The following is a 19,640-nucleotide window of genomic DNA, read 5'->3' on the forward strand; positions in this document are numbered from 1 at the left end:
TTGTCTGCTTTCAGAGATATTTTTATTGAACCCGTTTCACTTGTATTTTTTTTTCCACGTGAAGCAGGGCAGAATGTTTTTGCTCTCTCTCTCTCTCTCTCTCTCTCTCTCTCCTCTCTCTCTCTCTCTCTCTCTCTCTCTCTCTCTCTCTCTCTCTCTCTCTCTCTCTCTCTCTCTCTCTCTCTCTCTCTCTCTCTCTCTCTCTCTCTCTCTCTCTCTCTCTCTCTCTCTCTCTCTCTCTCTCTCTCTCTCTCTCTCTCTCTCTCTCTCTCTCTCTCTCTCTCGTCGGCTGGACGATTTAGAAGCCTTCATGACCCTGCCGTCTTCCGTGTACTCACAGATAAAAGCTTTCTCTTAAAATTGTCAAACCAATGTTTCTCCAAGGAAAACTGTCTTCGCAGAAAGGGCGAGCGTCATGTGAATATCCTCTTGAACTCGTATAAATAGGACCACATGCACTCAGCGATGGATCCGGCCTTGTAGAGTTCACAAGGTGTTCCAGGGAACCACCGCCCATTCTGGAACCCTGACTACGGTTCACACCGTTGGCCAATGAAAGCCCTCGCTTTAACATGAAGAGAGTCAGCTGAGAACTCTCTTTCATACTCATTCAGCATTGTGGTAGAGCTATGACTAATTGTGGACATGTATGATGGCCGATGTGTGAAATGCCACTCTATCTTGTGATGTCTCTTCCAGCGCATTGGGCAGGTTTAATGTTGTTTTATCTAAATGGTACACAAAATCGGATGTGACTTTCAGGACTTTACAGAGACTGTAGGAAAGCAAGATATTTTGTTTGCCATTTGCTCTTGCATTTTATGTCTTTGTAAAGGGTCTTTGAGTGTCTCGAGTGTGTTGTATAAAGTCTTGAGTGTGCTTGTTAAAAAGTATTAAAACAAAAACGAGAGAGAGAACGGGAGACAGAGAGAGGTGTGCTATATAAAGTCTTGAGTGTGCTAAATAAAAAAGTATTGTTTTATGATGAATTATAATATAATCATTACTATTACCAGTAACATTATTATTATCATTACTATTATAATATTTGTTATTGTTTGAATGCGAGACATAAGCAGTGAAAGGTCATGGCCAGTTGTCCCCATCCGGGTCAAACCCATCCCAGGGTTCCCGGGGGTCCGGAGGGTCTCAGGTGGAGGTGTTCTTACCGGAGGGCAGACCTTTCCCCCGCAGCCTCTCCCGGATCTCCTTGCTGCGCTCCGGCAGAGACTCTCTGTCCGTCAGCAGGCCGTCCAGCTAGCGCCGGGACAGACAGACAGACAACCACAATCAGACAGGAAGAGGAAAGGTGAGCAACAGGAGTGTGAAGACCAGTGTAGATTTCTTCCTCCCTTACGGCTGTAAAATACAGTGGAGTTCAACTTTAGCTTTTTTAGATCACGTGTTTAAGGTGAGCAGCCCGTTCTTGCCGTCTGATACAAACCCAGTCTGTTGTGGTTAGACCGGGCGTGTGATGGCTTATTCACTTTAGCTGGAAGCTCTAATGAAGAGCATTAACAGACCGGGGCCCAGATCCTAAATATTCATATCGGAGTGTTTCCATTTCTCACAGGCATTAAAAAGTTGCAACACTTTCAATGCAGAGGTATTAGAGTTGATTAGTGTCACAATCCTCCCCTTCAGCCTTATTCTGCGCCCTCCCGTTACAACTCTCAATTCTTGCCGACGGCAACTTTAAAATTCAACAAAAACAATCAAAGTACTTTTTTATTTTAGGAATTTTAAAACAATTTTATTTTAGGAATTTTTGAATCGCGTGCTTTAAAAACCACCAGCTTTGATACACACATTACCCAGGAATCCACACACAAGTTTCCACAGAAACAAAAACTATAAACAGACGAAACTCATCAGGGCGATTGTGAAACATCATAACACAACGTGCTCTGCAGGTGTGTTGACCGGTGCGGGCCGTACACACAACTCGAGGGCTTACGAACAACTTGCATGTTCAACACAACAAGCGGCTGAAACACACAACACGGACACGCACACACAATGCGCGGATGCACACACAAGGCACAGACACACACACAAGGCAAAGACACACACACACACACACACACAAGGCACAGACACACACACACACAGAGACACAACCACAACTCGTGGACGCGCACACAACGCGTGGACGCACACACAACTCGCGGACGCCAACACAACTCACGGACACACACACAAGGCACAGACGCACACACAAGGCACAGACGCACACACAGCCCGCAGACACCCAGCCAACGCACGGACACACATGAACAATGCGCGGGCTAACACACAACTCCCGGATGCACACACAACGCACGGACGCACACACAACGCACGGACGCACACACAACGCACGGACGCACACCCAGCGCACGGACGCATACCCAACGCACGGACACACACACACAACGCACGGACACACACCCAACGCACGGACACACACCCAACGCACGCCACGGACACACACCCAACGCACGGACACACACCCAACGCACGGACACACACCCAACGCACGGACACACACCCAACGCACGGACACACACCCAACGCGTGGACGTGTGGACACACACACACAACGCACGGACGCACACACAGCGGGGGGGGGCGTACCTGGGAGAGGCTGCCGAGCACCAGGCGGACCAGCTTCCTGACGTAGGCGAAGGGCGGCTCGCAGGACGAGTTGCGGATGTGCTTGCTGCAGATGTCCAGCACGGTGCGCACCGACATGCGGCTGAGCGTGATGTCGTCACACATGTTGAGGAGCAGGCTGTTGAGGTGCTCGCCCAGCTTCATGGGCTGCAGGACGTCCAGAGGAAATCCATTTCAACGATTATAATGATACTGATACATGTTGGAACTAGGGATGCACCGAAATGAAAATTCTTGGCCGAAACCGAAACCAAATATACTGAAACAGTTGGCCGAAAGCCGAAACCGAATACCGAATGTGGCTTTTGCTGTTTTTCATTCATTTTGCTTAAATTTTTCACCATTGCATAAATCAAACAATTAAATGTCCTTAATCAACTTTTGTGTCTTGCTTTTCAATAAAAAAAATCAATTCAAATTTTTTTACAAAATATTTAATACTGAACGTTTTCTAACATTCCAGCAGACCTTATAGCAAGAATTTAAGAACAATGTACCTTTAAATAAATGAGTAAAACATTTTTTTGTGTATTTTTTTTGGCCTTTTTACTCCTTCGGCCGAAACCGAAAATTATGTTTTGGGCCATTTTCGGGGCCCAATATTCGGTGCATCCCTAGTTGGAACCGATGTTCCTGCTGATTAATGTAGGTAGAACTGCAGCAGCGGGCAAGATAGTTGAGTCGTATTTAGTGGTTTGACGCCCAGCCTAAAAGTTCTGGGTTTGATTCCCAATGTCTGAGGCCTTGCTTTGGGTATCTTTGAGCAGGAAACCCAACCCTTACTTGCTCCTTAATGATAATGAATCTGTATTCACACTCACAGCGAGTCGTTTTGGGTCAAAGCATCTGCTAAATGACTCGATCGTAAAAAATATGTGTGGGTTGGAAGGCAAATAATGTCCTCCCATTTGTTTAGCTTTTATCAATCAATCAGTAGGCCGTAAGCACATGCAAAACCTGTTCCATACATGTCATCATAAAACCACATGGTGTGTGTAGGAGTACAACTTCATTTTCCAGAGAGGAGCGTGAGCTGAGGCCTGTGTTTGCGGCGGGCTCACCTGGCTGTGGGGGATCTGGTAGTCCGCTCCCCAGAACAGGGTCATCCCCAGTGAGTACATGTGCATCTGTGGAAAACAGCAGCACACAGACGCCCGTCAGCACCGCTTTATCGCCCCGCTCAATCCCTTGACCATGTGAGACGCATGCAGAAACATTTAACAAGGACCAACGCGTGTATCTCCAGTCCGGTCACTCCACCGTGTTCCAATATGGACACTCCTGTTTGGGGGTTGGGTTTTTTAACATGAAAAGGAAAATGGACTCCAAGTAGACTAAAAGATTGACTACTTGGGTGGCATGTGGCTCAGGAGGTAGAGCGGGTTGGCTGGTTACCGGAAGGTTGCTAGATTGATCCCCGGCTCCACTTCGAGTATCGAAGTGTCCTTGAGCAAGAGGACACCTAACCAAACTGCTCCCGACGAGCTGGCTGTCGCCTTGCATGGCTGACACCGCCGTTGGTGTGTGAATGTGTGCATGAATGGGTGAATGTTAGGAAATATTGTGACTGCTTTGAGTGCCCACAGTTCAGAAAAGCTCTACATAAATGCAGCCAATTGACCATTTACAAGAGCTCTTGGGAGGGCACTTTTTACAAAGCTCTTGGAAATCTTGCTATGCTTCAATAATGACTTTCATGTGCGTCATCTTGATGTGTGGTATAAATAAACACATGAGGGTACATGTTCTAAAATAAAAGGAACATTTTGGTTTTGTTTGGTTCCATGGCAGTTGGAAACAGGTGTGCCTCAGTCAGGCGAACACCACCAGAGACATTCTGAGAAGCATTGAGTCATAAAACACCACTTGTCCACACTACCCCGGCCTTCTCCGAAATACCCCTCGAAAGTGAAAAGTAGACTATGTCTCGGTAACGGGGGCGCAATAAAACATTTTGAATTCATTCTTCTCTGGAAACGGAGACAAAAGGCCCTTCTGCGTGGAGCGACTCTCCCTCCCACTTTTCTTTCCTCTGTCCCGAGCTCTGGGAGGCCGAGCCCTTTCCCCTGCCGTGCGGGGCTCGGTGGAGGAAAGAATAATTCAGGGGACTGCCAGGGAATGCAACACGGCCTTCAAGGTTTTTCACTTAAAAAAAAAGGAGGGCTTGACACAGATTTAAAGGGCAAACTTGCTTTTTTTTTACTGTATCGTTTTTTCCTTTCTAGCAGTGGTGGTAATCAAAAGCCTTTTGAATGCTCCTTACACCCAAGCCAGCTGTTAACACACCCCAAGTTAAAAGGTATTTTTTCGTGATCCCAGCTCTGAGATATTAACAAAAAAAGATGGAGCATAATGAGACGGCGTGTTTTGTACACAGAGGAAAGTAACTGGGTTAATGGAGGCTACCCCCGGAGAGAGCTGACTCGGCACAATGTTTCTTCAGAGAGCGGCCCAGACAGGAAGCTGGTGATAAAACGTGTTAATCCGCCGTTATTAAAGTGCTGTTTGAAAAAGAAGCCGAGTGTGTGAGCGTGTGCCTGCGTGCGTGCGTCAACAGGTGATCTCGTTATATTTTATTTGATGTCAGTTTTAATACAACTTTTTATTTGTCATTTTATGCTGCAACATGGTGCAAAGTTGTCAAATTTTCTTCCTTTCTTGTCAAGCAGTGGACAGGGACTCATGGATAAACTCATGAATGTGAATTTATTTGCCAAATATTCTATAAGATTTAGACTATCAGAACTAACTTTATCTTCTGTTTTCAACCGTTTTCTGAATCTATTGAAAATAGCAATAACACTGTTTTCACCGGAAGATTACCAAGTATTACACTCAAATTTGCTGGAAACCCTCCAAGTTTGGATTTTAGAACGTGTGTCACTCAAGAAGGCATCAAATAAGACTTTATTTCGATGTATGTGAGCCGACCCTCTCTCAAATCCTCTTGTTTCTGTCTTGCAAGTATCAGTAGTGCACACACAGTGAAAACGACCACCACAAGCTATACTTAAGCCACCATATTGGATTTCCACAATAGAAGTCCCCACTCCAAAATAAAAGCAAGGCTCCTCCTACCTTCTCTATGTCCGAGACGGAGGCCAAGGGGATCCCCTCAAGGACCTCGGGGGCCGTGAAGGCCCTCAGGTCCTGCTGGGTGACGTTCTCATCGGTGAAGGAGATGTTCCCCGAGGGCATGAGCAGCAGGGACCAGGGGGAGATGATGAAGCCCATGGCTGAGGGGTCTGAGGACAACAGAGAGGATGTGAACACCAGCACACACGGGGAACGACGACACCGCAGCATTTTGGACTAGTTGTGATGGAAATATTAACATGACATTATGATGTAGGGCTTTCAAGTTTTGGTCGGTTGGTTTTTATGCACTTATCCACAGGCACTGTATTAGGCCCCGTCCACACGAAGCCGAAACAGGCGAAACCGTTACGGTTTCGATCTATCCGGTTTCGCAGTATCTCCGTAAAGACGAAGCCAAGCGAAACCGGGTAGATCTGTAGAAACGCTGTAGTACACATTCCAGGCCCATAAGGGGCGCTGCTTCTGCTACAGAAATCCTTGTTGTTGTGAGTTCTGAGACTCCGCGGGCTTAACAGTCATTGGCTAGAGGGTCGAGGGGTGGGGCGATGACGTCACGGTTTACGGTTTCAGTCGGTTTCAGGCGTCCACACGAATCCAAAACGAAACCGGGTAGATTTGAAACCACCTCCGAGGGTGGTTTCAGAAGTTTGCGGTTTCGGTCAGCGGATTCGCCGGCTTCGTGTGGACGGAAGGCCGAACCGTACAAGACCTTTGCGGTTTCGCCATGATATCGGCTTCGTGTGGACGGGGCCTTACTATCATTAGGGAGAAAAAAAGCTGCTTAATCCATTATTTTCGTGGGCAGGAGGGACATATTCAGTGACATATTGTGTTTTTGAGTGGTAGGCTATATTGAATTAGAATTACATTATTGTGAATACAATTTATATCCAAGGCTCCGTAGTTTATTATAAGTCTACCAAAACTATACAATTATTATAAGACAGGAGGTCAAAACAGCCCGGTTTTCATAACTTCTAACTCTTGAAAACAAGTTAAAAGGATGACACAAAAGTCTGCAAAAGTTATTTTTGCACATATTGTCTGCGTTGCTCCGTCAATGTTTGTGTTTAAAGCCCAATGGGCTTTGAGCGTGAACAAAGTAGATTGGCCCCTTGGCCCGGATCGCAGCCTCCTCCATTGGGACCCATTATATCAAACACAGAGCAAAACCTAGAATCCAATCTACCGACCAGTTGTCTTTCGTACCCAGAAAATAACTGTAACTGTCCGTCCACACCAGAAGCGAATTGAGCGACCAAATCGCCGGAAGTCATTCACTTTCTATGGGCAAGAGCGACCAAAGCGACCAAAGCGACCAACGCTACCAGCGGCCAAAGTTGAGCGACCAGAGCGTCAAAAAGAAGTTGAAAACTTTGTAACTTTATGCAAATGACTATTATTCGCTTCAGCGACCAAACACTGACAGCCAATCGGAATGTAGACGCTCTTCGCTTGCGTGGATCCCAGGGAACATCGGCAGGCACTTTGGTTCCTACCTACCTTTATTCACTCACTGAACAAAATGTCGGCTGACGTATTAATCGCGGCTGTAACTGGGCACCCGGTGTTGTACGAACCCACCCTTTTTCAGTTCAGAGATCGAAACGCCATAGTGGTTTGGATATCAAGTGATGATAAGCGGGAGAATTTATAGGCTACATCTAGAACGTTCGTATTTAAGCGGGAATCATTATAATTTGCTCTACATGCCACCAATCTAACCAACCAATCGCGTGTAGCATGCTTTAAACAAAACCGTCACATAAACAAACTAATCGACAAGACGAGGGATAAATGACAAGGGATATATCTCTTGTCTTTTATCCCTCTATTCCCCACTATTCACGGAGCCTGAGGTGAATAATTTTTAATTAAATAGTCTAGATAGATAGATAGTCAAGTCTTTATTAATACCAAACGACACAAATCGTCGGGAATCCATTTAGGTGGTTCGTCCCACACAGGACAGTAGCCTACAAGACCACACAGAACAAGTCTGACTGGACATACACACAATACATCACATTAAAACTAGACACGCGTTGATAGATAGATAGACAGAAAGACCTAGATAGATAGATATGTTCCATTATTTGCCTTGCGGAGCCAACCAGTCCTGTGCACGTATGCAAATTAGCCATGTGCGCTAACGTCTATTTGTTTTGAATGCGACGAATGAGTGCAGATCATGATTTGAAGATCCAGATCAGTGAAACATATTTCAACTACTACAGCACGCAGGGTTTTTTGTTCTCGGTTGTAATTAGCCTACATTTTAGGATTTTTATATTGGGGGGAATCACTGTCCTACTTGTTGTCGAAGCACTTTATCGAACAAGCAAAACCGTCTCGGCAATATGGCCAAGGTGTATGGGAGAGTTCAATATTTGATATGGCTGTCTGTAGGGCCTACTAAACGCATACGGCTCCTTTAAATGCGTCTGCATAATTGAATTGTACGTCATGAGCGACTTGAGCGACCAAAGCGAACAGAAAAATTCGCAGCGAAAATTCGCAGCGACCAAAGCGTCTTTGACGCTTTGGTCGCTCCTGGTGTGGACGTACAGTAAGGATACCAAAAAAGGCTTGCTACTTGTACCATACGCTGTTGTTAACTATTGACCGGGGACAAAACAATAGTCCATTGACATATACCGTAGTAAATTATTGCCACCTGTGTCAGAAATGTTATGTTCTGAACGTGCACACACACACACACACACACACACACACACACACACACACACACACACACACACACACACACACACACACACACACACACTCTCTTTATTGACCAATCAGGTTAAAGTACGTTGTTGCAATCCTCAAATAAAGTTCCAAGGGTGTGTGTTATTTTAAGATAACAGGACACCTTAGCCTTTTACACTCTGTTCCGTCAATCTAAAAGGTACACAAATCCATTCCTTAAAAGAAAGAACATGACCTAACCCCTACCATCCAAGTAGGCCTGGAGCATACATCCTTGTAACCAGTGACTACTACAGCCTTTCAAAGCCTGTGGGCAATCAATACCTTACAATTACCCATTGACGCATAAAAACATTCATACACAGACAGGAGGGGGGCAACCGAGGCGATGGCTAGCTAGCCGGGAGCTTTAGCTGCTGCTGCCTGAGATACCCTGAACGAAGACACAATAACACATTTGAGCCGCATCGAGATTGAACAAAACATGTTGCTTTCTCGTGACGAGTGCAGCTTTCTTCAAAAAACAAGCACAGCACTGTTGGAAGGAGAACATACGTTTCTTCAAAGCGGTACACAGCGTTGAGGTAACGTGGGAACATAAATACATTTGTGTGTTTCATCAGCAGGGCCGCAAAATGGTGTTCGACTATTTGTTTTTTTTCCTTTAAAGAGGGCCATTATAACTAGGGAATCGTATCTGACATGCATACAATCTGTGCATCCTGAAATTTATTAAATATTCATAAAATAAATAATAAATAAATATCAATTTTGTCCTTGTTTGATTTTGAGAAAGAGGTGACGTCATTTGTTACACACACATCTAAATATAGTCAAAAAATCCATAACAACTTCCGGTCTGTTGGTTGTGAGGTGCAACCTCCTTGGACAAATCACTATCAAAGCTCTCCGGAGACAGCTTAGGAAGTAGGAAGATCGGTATGAGGATAATGATTGGCGTTTTAGCAGGGCCAATGAGAACTCAGCCAGCGGGAAACTCCGCTCCAAAGACCATTGGGTTAGCTGTTCGTGAACCTGACATGACTTCAGCTGAAAAATAAAAAAAAGACATGGAATTCCTCCAGCTGAATTAAACCCATACACGTAACAAATCGCCCTTGAACAAACACTGCAGTTAACCACCGCTGTTTACACATGATGCATGACTGTACCACGAGTGGTCTGGTTGTTTGAACAACCAGTCTAATACTGTCATGATGTGGTACACATAAGGGGAAATCTACACCGGCCCACCCCAAACATGCAAAAAGAGCCGACTCATGAGTTCATGATGATACAGAAAGAAAAAAGGTCACGCTGGGTTTTAAAAGATGATGTGTTTAAATGCCTCTTGAGAGAGACTGCAACACAAGGATTTTCACCTTTGCATAGCCAAAATGAACGCCCTAAGTTAATAACTGTCGATGTCCATGAAATATGGATGGCGTTTTGGCAGCAAGGCAGCAAAACATATTGCCATTTAATCCATTATGATATTGAGTCATATCCGCTGTTGCACCTCAGACGGTGCAACAGCCTTCCTCAGCGTTTACCAACACTAAACTCCTGAGAAGCAATTCAATTGTTATTGTTCTATACAACTACGATATGGAAATATTTCTGCTGACCCGTGCAGTAACAGGAACCCCTGCGACGCGTCCTGCATGCAAATAATCATGGCAAAATCCTCAGGAATCACTGCCTCGATACATTTCGCCTGCACTCACAAACGCATTCCCCAACGCTGAACTCCACAGTCGTTTGCCCTTAGCGCCGTCCCATATAATAGATCTTTGTGTGATCCCATGAACGGGGTGACGCTGAAGCAATGGCCGTGACGCCAGAGAGAGGATGGTTTTTACAGAACACGTTTCATGAAAGAGAGTCCACTTTATTTCCTGTCGGCGGAACAGAGCCAATCACACTTGGGACAATACGCCTACATCCTGATCTTTTGGCGCTCAGAATACAGCTAGAAGTTAAAATGGCACACAACTGCAAATGAGCATGATGGCTAGCTATTGGTTAGCTTTCTACTTTGATAGTGTAATTGACATAATAGACCAATACTACATAATAAGACAAAGACATAATACTTCTAAACTCCCCATGGGAATTTGCCTATTTCAAGGAACCATGGGATTAATATAATTTGAACTGTTTTGGCACAGACAAATATCACATTGGCTCCCACATATTTGAAGATAATTAGGCTTTGATGCACGGTTAACAAATGACGTTCAGAAGGGTGGGGAATTTAAAAGACCGTTTGGCTGTACTTTAACACTTGAGCATGACTGCAATTTGTAAAAACGAAAATATCCTAAAGAGCCCAAAGTCAAGAAGTCTGCACATTCTCCAGCAAGGCCAGGATTAGCAGACTATTCAGAGCAGCACTTCCCTCAAAACGGAAGGCCGACAAAATCTTGATTCACATTTCAGCAAGCCACTCAACCTCTTCCATCTCTCAAATGGGATTTTTTTTGCTGCCGTGTTAAAAGACATACAGCAGAGACAACTGCATGTGCACCAAAACACAAGAAATGATTTATGACTTTATGGCTTCACAGTTCTTTTATTTTCCTTCCAAGGATGACGGTCTCACTGACCATAGATGATACAAACTGAAGAATAAGCACATATCTGCTCTATTCAGAATGACTCCGTAAGGATAGTGAGATAGCCCCAAAGTGCCTCATCGGTGCTGGTCCTTTATCGTCAATAACAAGAGAGAAAACGTAAAAATCAGTTAACAAAAGCAATAAGTCACCACACTCAGTGAATGGTTAGTTAGGCGAGTGTGTGTGGGTGAAATGTATTAATTCCACTGTGTGTGTGCGTGTGTGTGCCTGCGTGCGTGTGCGCGTTTGTGTGTGTGTATGTGTGTTTTAGAAGGCTGCTCTGCACAGATTAAGACCTGAAAAGACATTGGCTTTTAGCCTTTTGAACCGTTTCAATGAAAAAAACACATCTTCCTGTCGACGATAAAGGCGCTTTTGTCTTGGGTCTATTGCACCATTATGGTCCTAGGCTTGCCTGACAAATTGACAAAACTACACTGTAATGTTTGCAAACAAGTTAATGGGGAAATAAAAAGAAAGAAAAAAGAAAAATATCTAGATATCTATGCAAAGACTACACACATACAGCATGAGCTTTAAGAATAGGATGCATAATAGGATGTAAAGAGGTATTTTTGTATAGTTTCAGTCCATTCATCCTCAGTTAGACTGGATACTATTGAGACATGGCAAACTTCTGACACATTTAAACACTTTTTAAATACTTTTTTTTACATTTTCGTAGCCTGCGACGGCAGCTAAAATGCAATGTTAATTTGAACTTTTAACGATGGTTCACTTAATGCGCCGACTTTTTCATATTTCAAAACCACTTTAAAAGCTAGAAGCAATTTCTTCAAGAAAAAGTTAATATATGCACACAACGACACAAACGGAAGTAACCAGAGTACAAGTACTTAAAAACTTGGACAAAACTACTGATCCAGTTAGGAAGCTCGTTTGCCGACTCAGCCTCCCTGAGCTGTATGGAAATATAATTTAAGAGGCGGATTTCAGAGACACAGGTTAATCAAACAAATTAAAAAACATCCTGACTGATTGAACCGACCAAGCAAAGCTTGCCACTGGTAGGACATTGATTTTACAACATACTTTTTAACAATTCACAAAGCTGCAAGTCAACATATTGGCATAGTTCAGGGACGAAGCAGAAGTTGTACTATTTGTTCTAGTACTCGTCCAGAACTAAATGCCTTTAATTAATTGCGTGGCAGGCGGGCATATTGCCTAGTGACGGATGTTCCTGGTGGTGACCTGAGGGATATCGCTGCCACTGATGCAGAGAGGTTTCCTTAGTAGCCTTCTGAACTCTGACAACAACATGGACAGAGGTCACGACTAATGCACTGGCGTTAACGAGGTAATTGTAATATTTTATATCATTTATATTTATCAATCACTGAAGGAATGCCGAAACCTTCACCGAGATGAATTGCTTTGGCAAAAAGAAATACACATCTGTTTCTGATACCAAAAAAGCGTGGGTAGAGAAAAGAATATCCAACAATGAAATTATATATGTATGCCATTTGGTGGACGCTTTTATCTTCAGCTTCTTACTATACTGTGACTAGTGAGTGCATACAATACATTCTTACCATGGTCGGTTCCCAATTGGGATCGAACCCCACATGAAACCACAGCCGTGATTTCATGCTCTATCCGTTGAACTAGACATTCCCAAATGATGCGTGTGTGCTGTAACTTTGACTCGGCACATTCCTACCTTTGTGGAAGAGCTCGTGGAGGCTCTCTGCGCTCTGGCTGAGCACTGCCCAGACCTCGTCCTCCTGGAGCGGGCCCCCGCGGACCTCCAGGGCCTCGGCCAGGGACACATGCATCTTCCCTGGGACAGCGAGGGGGGGAAGGGAGACTGGGTTAGGAGGTGGCATGGGACAGAAGTATGCATATCCTCAACTCAGGTATCTGGTGTTGTGTTATTACGTCTTGTGTTGCGTCTATGTTCTGTGCCCCTTTGCCTGATCAAATGAATTTTAGGACAATTATTTACTATCTAGTATCTACCCTCTCTTGTCCAACTTTTATTATCAAATGTGCAGTATAATATATATAAGATATATTCAGTACAGTGGTATATGTTCTTAAAACAAGGGCAATCGAGCTGCAAAAACACACATAATAGTGTTGATAAATGATGAATTAGTTAGTAGCCACGTCTGGGAGGTCTAGCCACTCCTGCTAGGTTCAGGCAGTCATGGAGGGGTGGAACATATGCTGAACCATGTGGTATCACATAGCAACCACGACACCAGGTAACCACACAACTCTGTCAAAGCAAAAGCCCTCATGGCTGTTCATTAGTAGTGTTTAACATCTGCTCATGAATAATATAATTTACAAAGTGGAAGAGAAAAGCTCATTTGCTTAATATAATTGGTTTCTGTTGACTTCTACAGATTTAAAAAATCCCAAATACTCAATTATACGCAATTACAGGTCAAGTACAGCACAAAATACAAATTTTTATCCATTCAGAAATGAAAACATAAATCTAAGAAAGAAAACACTGTTTGAATTGTCTTCTTATCACTGGGCAAACAAATTAACACACACAAGAATCAACTTCCTCAACAAACCAATCTCCCTTTTGTTGGCCTGTCAAGAACAGGTGTACACACAGTGCTTACTCATGCTTTATACATGGCTAAGGCCTACTTTACACATCATCATGCTGTTTGTCCAAGAGCTCCTGTCATGAGTCGGCATGAACCTATCTCCTCTCCAAAAACCTCATCAGGTAAAGGGTTGGTTTCCCTGAATCTCAATTATCGAGCTTACAATGATTGAAATAGATAATGTGCCATCGTTTATGTTGAAAAAGGCAGGATTGAACATGGCTGTAAAGATTAAGTTGTTTACCCGCACTTCATACTTCTTTTGGTTGGCGTTCAGTAAAGCCTGTCATTTCCATTCAGTTTGTTTGCTTTGAATTTGTGCAAAGTTTTCATGTGTGTCCTCTGAATTGGGTCAATTTCCTGTGTGGGGCCTCCGTTGGCAAGCTAGTTTAACAGTTCAATAAGCTTGACTACAATAATACAACGAAATAGGATTTAGAACATGTCACCGTTTTTCTTTAATTACTGCTAAAAATAAGATTGGTATTTTTAAAGAGTTAAGACCAAAAAACTTGTTGCATCAATATATGATTTCAGAGGTAATTTAAGTAAAAATACTTCATGCAACATCAAGAACGTTGGAACTTAATGAATAGAAATGCAATCAAGCTTATTCAACTTTCAACATTCCTTGCATTGCTTCTATGGGAAAGCACCAGCAGATGTTGAAAGAGCAACACAACATTTTCCATAGAAGGAACAACCTGCAAAAGCCCTTGATTAACTGGACGCCCACTTTGGTTTCATCATTAACTTAACAAAAACATCCCCAAAACCTGTATTAATCTTAAACAGGTTATGGGCTGAGAAAAGCAAGTTGTAAACGTACATCCTGTTTGGATAATCCAGATGGAATGCCATCAAGTAACCTAGTTTGCAACCGGAAACAATGCAGCCCCCAAATTAACTTAACCAATCAGAACACCTTGCCTTTCACATAAACAAAATAATTCATGTCCCAACTCCAAAACTAAAAGCCTGTTTCCAAAGCACTCACCCACTCCAGTTGGGGCCCGTATGTAGCCTATATTCAGTAGGTGTATCTGTGTATGCGCTAAAATCCAGGCCAAAGTAATTGAGCACTGAACAAAGCAACCAACATCATGTTTGACTCCGAAGCCTCGGACTGAAAGGGGCCAGGACTATGTACGTATCTCAGGGATGGATGTGGGGCAACATTGTTCAAATGAGCATCTGTTTGGCGAGCCGTTAATGAGTAATCACTGCAGCCATGTTTATGCAGGAATGCACGTTTACTATTCCGGTTAACGGGGAGGTGCGCGAGGCAAAAGGAGGGGGGAAAGTGGGTTACTACCCTATTCTGCCCCTAACTCACTAAAACCTGGTAAAGTGGGCTCTGTGGAGGCCGATTGTTTTTCGCCCCACCCCTTGTTATTTCGACAGGGACGTACAGTGGAATGTTTTTTATCCACACGGATGCTGCGAGCGGAGGCCAGCCCCTCTCCCATTGGCCCGGGGGTCTTGGCTCATTATGGAGGGGGGGGATTAGGGGGGCAGTGGCCCAAAACAGTGAGATCAGACAGCCTTCATCACCACCACCACTCCACCACAACATCAACGCCACCACAAAACCCACCGTCTTTTATTCAAAACCTGCGGGGGGATGTTTGTTTGTGAGGTATTCCGTGATATTCCCCCGCTACAGCACACACAAACCAAAACACAAACACAAAGCCTGTTACTCTTTCTGATGCTGTGCAGAGTTACGGCCTGGCTCCAGTCACAAGGATTTTTAAGAAAATAATCCAGGAAACGTGATAGCGTGCTTTACTGGGTGCTTAGGTGAGACCTGCTTCTCTCCCCTCCCTCTCTGTGACATGGCTTTAAGCCCCGTAATGGGTTTTCAAAACAAGCCCCAGAGAAAATATTCTCCCGTTTAGCAAATCTCTGAGAGAAAAACCAATAAAAAGGTTGATTTGCCAGCTTGATTTGGTGTAAAACATTGAGAGATTAGAAAAGCTTTTAAGGACAGCAGATAATTTCAACCCAAAAACTGCTGCAAGACTGGAAGAAAACTAAAATAAGATGTTTGGCATTATGGCATTACACACCAATTTTGTTATATTTCTACATAAGGTCTCAAAGTTGACAGTAGATTAGACAACTTTTCTTCTGTCTGTTTTTTCAACATTATAACCAGAAACATTGACACCAGAAATAGCCTAAACCATCAACGAAGTAGAAAACCTTCTTCAGGTCATTCATGTGAAACAACAACTTATGCAACATTAACATGCCAAAACGTGGACCGGTATCTATTATTAGAGTAATATAATGGCACCTGTGAACAAGTTGCAATATGCAAAACAGTTATGCTGCAGACAGTGCAGGTAGATGCATGCAAGGACTGGAGTCAAGTTAACAGTAAACAAAAATAACTTTTCATACCCAGGCTACCCGAGTGGCTCATTTCAAAGTGAGTCAAAGTGTTCCATGATTCACACCATCAACCTTGATAGACATGCCAGCAAGAATCACTGGGACCAATATCATAAATTGATATCAATCCTAAAGGATAGGGAGAGCCACGGTGTTGATGCCTTTGCATCAAATGTAACTGGAACTTATTCAGAGGATAGTGGTTATGCCTGTTCCTGTCTGTTTTAGTTTTTGGTGAATGTTGTTTTATACTGCTCTTGGCCCTCTTGGAAAATATTTTCTAATTGAATTCTAAATTACATTCTAGTGGGCCTACCTGGTAAAATTAGGGTTAAATCAAATTAAAATAAAAAAGTGGACGCCTTACGCAGGCTCCATAATTGTTCCTCCGCTGACGACCAAGCCACTACTCTCTGCCTATTAATGTTTTCCAGGGCCACTGAGGCCACCAGGCCGGTGATTATCAACTCCCGCTACGAGGACAGAGGGCCCTGGATCCTAATTTTGGTCTCCCTCAACCTCATCCGTCCCATTCCTGCTAATCATAGGGTTGCTATGGGTACCGTGACATGCAGAGCATGCTCTTACTAAACCACACCCCACCCAGTCAGTCCGTCTAAAACCCGGCCCTTTCCAAACAAGCGCGCGCGCGCACACACACACACACACACACACACACACACACACACACACACACACACACACACACACACACACACACACACACACACACACACACACACACACACACACACACACACACACACACACACACACACACACGTTGGAGATGAGGTCAATATTTTTATATTTCTCCCCCTCACATCCTCCCTTCACACTTGCCAGATATCTCAGGGCCGAATGCCAGCGATTATTTTGCAGTACCTCTGCAAGTGGTCCTTCATGAAGCAGGTGGGGGGAGGTGCTTTGGAAGAGCCTTCTTATAAAGTAGTCCTAAACCTTTATACATTCTCCCTTGCAACCTTCAGTTTGGATGGTTAATTAGAAATGTTTTTACATGTGTACACTATCTGTCATGGTAGAGGAAGAGAGATATCCTAATGATCTCCCTGCAGGATTGATACAATCTCACAGTGGGACGGGTATGTGTTGGGACTAGCAGGCCTTGGTTTGGGGAGTTGGGAAGGCGCAGGCACGATTGGTCTTCATATTCAAACCGTCCGCCCATATTCAAGATAATGCCAAGACTGTGCGTCACTGAAGTTATAACAATTCGACACGAAAACAAATCTATTTCTTTCCACTGCTTTTATATTTCCAAGTCAAATCGATTTTTTTAAACTAGCGTAGCGGACACACTTGTAGTGAGATCTTTCTCGTCCTACATCAAGTTGTGTGAGCTCCCGTACGGTATTTAAAAAAAAACACAGGTTAAGTTAACATCTATTCTTATGCAGAAACGCAAAGTGACAGTGACAACATCAACCCGTTAATGTGTTCCAAAAACCCATCTCCAATGTATACTCAGTGGACTGGACAGAAACATGACCGATACGTGCGACCTGCACTATCAGCGCCTGTTCTCAAAGCTGGTTCAGTTCGTCGGCAGTTCAGAAACTTTCTACCCGGACGAATGGACTTTTTGAGGGTTCCGAAGGAGACTCACCGGGGCAGGGTAGGTCAGAAACGAGCTGGAGGAAGAGCGGCTCGTACTCCGAACAGGCTCAGGAGCGGGCAGACCGACGAGCCCCAACGCCATCCCATCCACAATGCAACATCTTGAGAGTTGGAGGAGCTCTGTGCGGAGCAGCAACAGGTTTACCTTTTTCTCCCCAACAACCAGGGTACAAACCCCCCTACTCGAGGCGACGTGTTAGCCCTCCACCCAGCGGTAACGTGTGAGTGTGTGTCGACGCGAGCAGTAACGTGTATAATTGTTCTTGGAAAGGTTCACTTAAAGCCGCACTGGGCACTATTTCAGCCTTCCCTTTTCTATCCGTGGCGGCCAAGTTACCATTTTTTCGTGTTGCCGTACAGAGAGCTGTTTAACCCCTCCTCCTCCCTCTGCCCACATAGCGTGGGCTGACCGGGGAGGAACCAGACACCCGGCGCCCGCCGCTTATTGGCTGCCGGCTGGCGGCCCGTCACAGGGCTGAGAGTCGTCACTATAGTAACACACAACTGGGAGGAAAATATTCAAGTGGTCCATTATTGATAATAGAGGCAGGATAACATAACACACATATTTCAGTTGATTTCAAGTGTCGCGCTTGGCTGTCACGTGTGTAGACCTAAGTGAAGGATGCTTAAAAGCACAGGATGGATGTTTAAGGGTTTAGGTTGATTGCGACGTGAATAAATGCTACTATTAAAGACAAATACCAAACACACTAAAAAAACAAGTGCTATGCAGGTGAATTTGTAAGTGGAAACTAATATAATCGTTGCCTCTTTAGAATTAGGTCTTGTAGGTCAAAATAAAACATAGTCAGTCAGTGTTCATTCTTGACTTGCACCACATCAGAGCACTTTTGGCGTTATGGAAACAGGCGGGCCGCTTGAGCAGTCAGGAAACAATTCGCAGTGGAGTACTTCCTTCCTCGCGCTGTGCCATAAAACAGCCCGTGGACAGACAGCAGCCAGTCCGTTTCTCGCGAGGTCATGCCATCTGGTGGATGTTAGATGTATGCACATGCAATGGGCCTACAAATATATAAGACTGCAACTTTTTGGCATTCAATTAATATGGAGAGACGAGATTTGAATATGCATATATATATATATATATTTAGAATACATAAAAAAATACACTTTTAGTCTATATATTTCACAGCAAAGTAAATTGTTTAATCTACTTTGAAAAAGTATAAATTACTTGTAAAATACAGGTACATGTATGTGTGTATGGTATGTATCCAAGAATAGAAAATAAAATAATCATAATTTATCTCTCTTATTCCCTTATTTGAAACATCCCGCCCAAAACCTGGGCCGGAAACCAGAAACAGAAAGGGGTGGAGTTCACCTTATTTCCTGTTTCGTTGTGGAGATATTCTACCGAAGATACTCATTCGTGTGAGGGGATGAAGCTTACAGAATTGCATTTTAATAAGTGAATTGTATTGAAAAGTGTGATCTAAGACTAGTTAAGGACAAATATATTTTCAAGATTATAATTATAAAGTGTGTGTGTGTGTGTGTGTGTGTGTGTGTGTGTGTGTGTGTGTGTGTGTGTGTGTGTGTGTGTGTGTGTTGTGTGTGTGTGTTGTGTGTGTGTGTGGAGTGGCGAGGGTGAAGCACATAGATCAAATATTATTTCACTAAAACAAATTGCACAACATTTATGTTTGTAAAACTGTCGAATTGAATCGAACAATTGTATTTACGCTGCCTCTTAATACCGGTTCAATTAGAATGGCTTAATGGGACTCGGTTCCCATGGTTCCTACAAATGAGGAAATCAAAAGCATTGGATTGTTCCTGAACGACTGATTACTGACTGCTGAATGAGAGGTGTGTCTGCGTGCCTACATAGGCCTACTGTATGTGTCATGAAGCAATGTTATATATTTGACTCATTGATATAATTACT

The 19,640-nt window shown here is 43.8% G+C and overlaps 1 protein-coding gene across 4 annotated transcripts in view; it reads right to left on the reverse strand.

Moving 5' to 3' along the window:
• ptpn13 (protein tyrosine phosphatase non-receptor type 13) overlaps window positions 1-18,115 on the reverse strand; it is a 64,682-nt gene extending 46,567 nt beyond the window's left edge. For 3 of the 4 annotated variants that reach the window (XM_060038108.1, XM_060038107.1, XM_060038105.1), the window contains exons 1-6: window positions 17,715-18,115; window positions 12,778-12,897; window positions 5,734-5,900; window positions 3,717-3,782; window positions 2,617-2,802; window positions 1,170-1,257 (exon numbers count right to left, since the gene is read on the reverse strand). In XM_060038108.1, coding sequence (XP_059894091.1) covers window positions 1,170-1,257; window positions 2,617-2,802; window positions 3,717-3,782; window positions 5,734-5,900; window positions 12,778-12,892 — 622 coding nt within the window. In that variant the 5' untranslated portion in view covers window positions 12,893-12,897; window positions 17,715-18,115. Of the gene's footprint in view, window positions 1-1,169; window positions 1,258-2,616; window positions 2,803-3,716; window positions 3,783-5,733; window positions 5,901-12,777; window positions 12,898-14,684; window positions 14,822-17,714 lie in introns of those variants that run through there. The other variant, XM_060038106.1, reaches the window with a different exon arrangement.
• Between the last annotated feature and the right edge of the window lie 1,525 nt (window positions 18,116-19,640).

This window comes from Gadus macrocephalus, chromosome 19 (genome assembly GCF_031168955.1).
Source record: "Gadus macrocephalus chromosome 19, ASM3116895v1".
Taxonomy (NCBI): Eukaryota; Metazoa; Chordata; class Actinopteri; order Gadiformes; family Gadidae; genus Gadus; species Gadus macrocephalus.